A 7,649-nucleotide genomic window follows, 5' to 3' on the forward strand; every position below is an offset into this window, starting at 1 on the left:
TATAAGTGGTAAAGCGAGGTCCAACCTGCCTACTGTGGGATGGGTGCGAGAGGGGGGCCGAAGGCTCCCCTTGCACCCCCTCGTGTGTGTGTGTGTGTGTGAGTGTGTGTGTGTGCCCGCACGCGCGCTCTTTCTGTCTACGTATGTACAGAATGTATCAAATATCTGAATAATACTGACTGAAATATATAAACCTACTTAGTTCATTGTAATTCTCTATCATTTTCTTTTCGTTTTTTGATGTAAAACTTGATAATTCATGCGAAAATGTGTGCAGTTTTATGTCCCAAGCATCAGTCAGTCACTATCTTTAATTGTTCAAAACTTTGTAGTAAACAACGAGCGACGATTAAATTAAAAGAAAAAGTTACTCAGAATTATGTCCTTGACAACATATATCAAGGTCAATGAAATCGGTGAGATCGCCCTTAATCTTAAGTTTTACCCAGATTGCTTTTGAAAGTAACCATTATGCTCACAATAGAGTTCAGTTTGAACCCTTTAATTTGATATATATTTGTTACGGTCTATCTCTTTTAGTATAAAAGATAAAAGGGCGTGGCTACTTTTGGTGGGATACCATATATATATATATATATATATATATTTCCATTTAAGAAATTGATGGTGTCCTTGACTTGATCTTAACGATGCCATCCAAGGTGAAACCAATGACACCATCTTATGTTCCCCTCAAAACCATACAACTTTTGTTCAAAATGTTTTTCTCTAAAATGCTTAGTTTTTGAAAGAAAAGGGGTGTACGGGTGGTCTAGGACACCCTGTATATATATTAGGGTGTCCATTAATTTGGCAATTTTCAAAATTCTTATGGGACACCCTCTAAGTTTTTAGTCGGTAAAAAAAGAAAAATTTTGGTCCTAAGTAAAACATAATACGATGAGTCTAAGGGTTCCCGCATCGACTTTGAAAATTCCCGTTTAAAATACATTGAGTTTTAACCGAAATTTATCTTTTACCTTTTTAAACTTTGCAACGTATCGTGCTTACAATTTTTGTTTTTTTATCAAAAGAAATCTAATAAAAGTTTGTCGAAATAAAACAGTCAATGTGTTTTTATGGTGACGGTTTTCAGAATCTCCACCCTCCTCACGTAGTTGCCTATCCACCTAACAAATTCGTAACAATACGTTGCGAAGATTGAAAAAGATAAATTTCTATTATACATGTGTCCGGTAATTTTTGACACATCCGAAGTGTGAAGGTAGATTGGGTCAAACTAAAAAGAAAAGTCCTGTACCATTTTTTTTTTATAACGCTTAATAAAGGAGTTATTATTGAGTAAAGTCTGGCCAATCAGCGCCGATCTTTAGCCGGGTGCACGTCGGCAAGCCGCGCGCCGTGAAGTGTGCGCTGCCGCATACTACCAGGCGCGCGGCTCACCGACGTGCGTCCGGCTAAAGATCGGCGCTAATTGGCCAGACTTTACTCAATAATAACTCCTTTATTAAGCGTTATAAAAAAAAAATGGTTCAGGACTTTTCGACTCAGTTTGATCCAATCTACCTCCACCCTTCGTTTGGCTACTTACATGTCGGACACCCTGTATAACGCAACGTATAAAAGCGCGATAGTCATAATCGGAGGAAACATATGAATCGATTTCATCAAGAAAAAAACTTAGTTATTCGAATGTTGCCAAGGTCGATTAGGCATAGTCTTGATGTGGTAGAGCACAGTAAACTGAATAGAAAAGTCCTTTGCCATTTTGCGATTTTCGTAATAATTATTGAGAAATTAATTAAAAAAGATCGACCAATTCGCGTGAGTATAAGCGCGCGGCGAGAAAGAACGGCCCAGAGACAACCCAAAAGTTTGTGATCGCTAGGCGCGCGATGAAGTTTTGGGAGGAGCGCTTTACAAATGACAACGGTTACGTACAAGTAGTATATAATAATGGATTCCCGCGTCCTAGCAACCACACATCAATGGGTTGTCCCTTTTTACTGCGCGCTTATACTCACGCGAATTGGTCGATCTTTTTTAATTAATTTCTCAATAATTATTACGAAAATCGCAAAATGGCAAAGGACTTTAGTATCAATTTAATATGCCTGTTTAAAGAAAATGGACTCAGCGAGATCTACTATATGTAACATAATTTCATCACTTTCACTTCTTTGCGGTCCATTGTTTTGCTTGATCTCATTGTGTGTACATCATAGACATAGTATATCTAGACCGAGTGTTGAGGAGTGGGGGCCAAGGTGCACGTAGAAAAGGACATACTCTGTTCCGTGCCTCTTGCGTTCTCTCTCACTCGCATGTAGCATAGCAAAAGAGTACGTTATGCTACGTGCGAGCGAGAGAGAACGCAAGGGGCACGAAACAGAGTATGTCCTTTTCTACGTGCATCTTTATCCCCACTCCTTAAATAAAGGCAAACGCTCGGTCTAGATATACTATGTCTATGGTGTACATACACACACATATGCACGCACGCGTATGTATGTGTATATATACAGAGTGAAACACTTAAAACTATCCAAATATTAACATATATCCGATCTGATTCTGTTTCTGAGTTATAACAAGTTTTTTATTTGAAGAACCTATTTGTTTACCTTCACAAGAAGTGTCCAAAATGACCACCTTGCATCTGAATTAACATCTTTCTGTAAACGTTTCAACATTAATCTATTGTCTTTGTCTACACAGAATGTCCACTGACAATATTGAAATACTTTGTCAGAGAATTAAACAAAGTTTTCAGCAAATCTGAGAAACACCTGGAAGATTTAAGAGAATAGAGAGATTAATGTTAAAACAAGTAAAAACATTTATATAGGCATGTATTCAAATGCAAAGTGATTATCTTAAACACTTCTTGTAAAAGTAAATAAATATAGGATACTTAAAAATTTACTATAACTTGGAAACAAGATCAAATAGGGAACATATGTTTATATACATTTTTTACACATACATATCTATATTTATACATATACATATATGTATATATACAGAAACAAACAAATGCTGCACAGAGCAATAAAAATCACTTTCACCATTTCGTACTAGACTCTATCCTTCTAAATAGAAATTCTAAGAGAAATAATTTAATTATATATTTTTTTTATAAAAATCTGGTATATAGAAAAAAAAATATACAATTAATTATTTCTCTTTTACAAAAATGGCTTTTTTTAGATATACTTATAGTAATAAAAATTGTGTACAAAAAAGATACTTACGAAGCATTTGATGTACATTATACCGTTTATACACGCGAACAATTCCTAGAGAACTGATCGCTCGAACGCGTTCAAACTCGTGTGATGTACTCTACGAAGCTCTCACTTTCCCCGTGATTGGATTGTTTTTTTTTTTTTTATCAATTCAATAGTTTTCTTTCACAAAGGACTTATTCCATTGTAACAATAATCACGGAAATCCGATCAGTAATTATAAAAATTGCATTAAAAAAAGCAGTCGAGCGTGTCTCCGTTCGGAGTCATGAAACAATATTTTTGTTTCGCTACAATTGTTCATCTGTCAACTTATCTTACTGGTGATATAAGCTAATTGGCGATATAGATACTATATATATAAGCATTTTTGTAATTAAAAAATAAAGAACTTTATTTAGAAGGATAGAATCTACTACGAAATGGTTAAAGTGATTTTTATTGCTCTGTGCAGCGTTTGCTTGTTTCTGTTGAAACCAACGATCGTAAGTTATTGCAAAGAGATATCGCAATATAAAAAATCTGTTGTAAATCTGTTGTAAAATATCTACATGCTGTCAATAAGTTTTTTTATTTTTGGTTCAGAGACGAAGTATCTATTAATATGCATTATTCTCATATTGTTCAAATATGTTGAAATATTAAAGCATTTTCTGTTTGTTTTTGACAATTTTGACATTGAATTCGTATTTAGCGACCTAAAAAACTATTAAGTTTAAATAAAAACTGAAAGCTATTTGGTAAATTGTCATCTAAGTCACAGCTAACTTCTGCAATACACCCCATATTTAACCATGGATATCTTATTAAACATAACCAACACCAAAAATTCCTTTTGAGGGTTGAAAGTTCTAACAACATACTTTATTTCGATTATAATAAAACTTCTCCAGCACGTCACATATTGTAGCTATAATATGACAAAGTTCATGAAAATAGCCCTTTTTTGCATCTTTAATTGCAAATTTCTCAAAATTCTGACGTGATGGAGCAATTTCAAAACCGGGTTCGTGTTCAGCGTCCAAAAACTTATAAGAAACAATTAGTCCCGTTTCGGTGCTTAAAAAAAAGTCATTTTTTGTTGAACAGTGTAATTAACCCTTATAAGAATGTCCTCATAAGATATTTATATTGCATTTAAGGTGTATAATATACTGCACATTAAAGAATGTGTATGTATGTATTGCGCGTATGTGAGCAATAACATTGTTCAACAAAAAAAAACACACAAGAACATGATCAGTCATTTCCTGTAATTTTTTGAACAGTGAATAGGATTCTAAATTGCTTCATTACGTTACAATTTTGAAAAATTTAATGTTGTAAAAGTGTTCGAACTTTCAGCTCTCAAAAAGAATTTTTCGTGTTAGCTATGTTTAATAAGATATTTATGATTAAATATGAAATTTATTGTAGAAACTTGTGAATTAGATCATTGATGAAGATCTACTCAAATACCTTTTAATAATATCTATTTAGTGAAAGATTTTTTAGGTTGCTGTATACAAATCCAATGTTAAAATTAACAAATTTAAAATTGCGGAATTAATATAAATATTAAAATTGAAAAATGGATTTTTGCATATACGTACAAAAAATTATGTATGTATTTCGAATTTATTAATTTTGACATCGGATTTGTGTTCAGCGATTTAAAAAATTCTTGAATTTAAGTAAACATAATTGAAAACTATATTTGGCAAAACGTCAATAATTTAATTCACAACTTTTCCACTATATACAGATTCCATTATTAATCACAAATATCTCATTAACCATAGCCGACACAAAAGATTATTTTTCAGGATTGAAAGTTCTAACAACATACTTAATTTTGATTGCAACAAAATTTTTTTCAACATGTCATATTCTGTAGATGTAATATAACTAAATGCATAAAAAATAGCCCTTTTTTGCAACATTAATTACAAATATTTCAAAATTGTGACGGAGCAATTTGGAAACCGAAATTTTATTCAGCGGCTGAAAAAATATAGAAAATGACTAATCTTGTTCTTGTATTCCAAAAACGTTACTTTTTGTTGAACTGTGTGTAATTATTCTAAGCTCATAACAAATTATTGCAATATTTGCAGTCGTTAAAATGTAGAACAGGTGTCCAACAGACAGATTCATTCCGAAAGATTGTACAAGTTTGCAAGAAACGATCCACTGATAATAATTATAGCCACGAGTCCTCGTTGAGTGAAGACGATAATGATGACTCTTCGGGTATAAATACATTTGACACAAAGTTCTTCTTGAGTGGCGTCAACAAATTCTACAACACCCAATCTTGGGAGGACTCAAATAACAATCGGTAATTAAACTTAATCACGACCAATAATGATTAAATAATCAATAATAATGATAATGATATAACTAATAATAAAAATAAATTATTATTAAGAAACTTTCTCATTATGTTGTTCTACATATAATTATGTTGTTCTATAATCGTTTTGGAGGATATAATGATATCTTGCAGTCACTAAGAAGATGTGATGTTATCTTTGATTTTTCCAACTACAAAAATAATTTCGCTGAAGTGTTAATGTCACAAATTTATAGGATGTATAAAGAGAAATCATATATAATTATTTATAGAATTGATTAAAATCTATACTGCGTTCAGAGAGAGAACAACCTCGCTTCGCGCAGCTTTGGGCGGAGTGGGGATTAGGTGAGAGACTTCAGCGCGTTACTTCAATGCCGTATGCGTATCGATCATATTAACTTTCTAATGTTTGAAAGAATTCATTAAGGAATGCGCGGGTCTCCTTTGTCAATTAGCCGGATCTGCAAGCTGCAAGACCAATATTGACAGCATAGAGGGGGCAAAATGGGCGGTCGATCGGGCGGGATCTGACCGAACCGGACGAAAAGCGAGGTTGTTCTCTCCGTGAACGCAGTATATATAAGAATTTTGTTTCTATATATTTCAGGAAAATATTAATTATACATATACATATATAACATACATACATATACAGGGTGTCCCACCAAAAGTAGCCACCCCCTTTTATCTTTTAAACTAAAAGAAATAGACCGTAACAAATATTTATCAAATCAAATAATTCAAACTGAACTCTATTGTGAGCATAGTGGTTGCTTCCAAAAGCTATCCGTGTTAACGAATGGAGAGCATTATTTTATATGCATAATTTTTTTATAATAATGTGAATTTTTCGACATTAAAAAAGTTGTAGCACTATTTGAAATGAATACAACGATGTATGATATAATGTAAATATTTTACATATTATACGAGTTTTATCAACTTGAAATATCGCGGACGACGTTTATCTTTTCATTTTCGGCTCTGCGATATGGCCAACTTCGGATTGAGTATTATGATCAAATAACAACATGATATATAGACATAGAAATATGTCTATGACATAACATATATCAATTTCTAATGCACGAGTCAGAAGTTGGCCACAACGCAGGGCAGAAAGTGAAAAGGTAGACGTCGCCCGCAATATTTTAAGACGATAAAACTCGTATAATATGTAAAATATTTACATTATAACATACATTGTTGTATTCGTTTCAAACAGTGCTACAATTTTTATCATATCGAAATATTCACATTATTATAAAAAAATTATGCATATCTCTTCGTTCGTTAACACAGATAGTTTTTGGAAGCAATCACTATGCTCACAATAGAGTTCAGTTTGAACCATTTAATTTGATATATGTATATTTGTTATGGTCTATCTCCCAGTCAGCAAAATCTGTTCGAACAGATTTTGCCAAACGTCTGCTACAATTTTTTATCAGCAGAAAGATCGCAGATTGTATACAAAATCTGTTATATCAAATAATGATAGCAGAATGTCAGCAGAAATATTACAAAACCTGCTGACATAATTTGACAGCAAATCAGTAGCAGAAACCGAGCAGGATTTGCAGCTTTTAGCCATTTATATAATTTATTGAAATAATATAGTTTATTCGCTTACCGCTATGCGGTGCGCTACTCACTTTCTATATCCGTAATTGAGGTATTGAACTGATTTTTGGAAAATCGGACATTTATTTGTCCGATTTTCACTTATTCGGACAATTTCTGTCCAAATAAATAAAAATATTTCGTTATTATCTACTTAAGATATAAAATATATAGAAATTAACTTCCATATAAATAAAATCTTTAATTTTATAAATCAAATTATTTAAATTTTCCTATATAGACGTGTATATTACATTAAATATATTTATATGTTATTAAGGTAAATATAGTGAATAGGGGACCCAGCCCCAATGACTTTGACCTTGACATATGTTATCAAGGACATAATTCTGAGTAACTTTTTCTTCTAATTTAATCGTCGCTCGTTGCTTATTAAAAAGTTATTAACAAAAAAAGTTTGAAATATACCAAAGTACAAGCACGGACAGGAAGCACGCGCGCGCGCACACACACACACA

At 32.7% G+C, this 7,649-nt stretch overlaps 1 protein-coding gene across 1 annotated transcript in view; it reads left to right on the forward strand.

The window, feature by feature from the left end:
• The first annotated feature begins 3,631 nt into the window (after positions 1-3,631).
• Positions 3,632-7,649, forward strand: part of LOC115244777 (general odorant-binding protein 71-like) — an 8,605-nt gene continuing 4,587 nt past the window's right edge. Inside the window, exons 1-2 of the mRNA XM_029822708.1 lie at positions 3,632-3,694; positions 5,306-5,529. Of these exons, the coding sequence (XP_029678568.1) occupies positions 3,632-3,694; positions 5,306-5,529 (287 nt within the window). The remainder of the gene's footprint in view (positions 3,695-5,305; positions 5,530-7,649) is intronic.

Source organism: Formica exsecta, unplaced genomic scaffold (genome assembly GCF_003651465.1).
Source record: "Formica exsecta isolate Colony F162 unplaced genomic scaffold, ASM365146v1 scaffold864, whole genome shotgun sequence".
Classification (NCBI taxonomy): Eukaryota; Metazoa; Arthropoda; class Insecta; order Hymenoptera; family Formicidae; genus Formica; species Formica exsecta.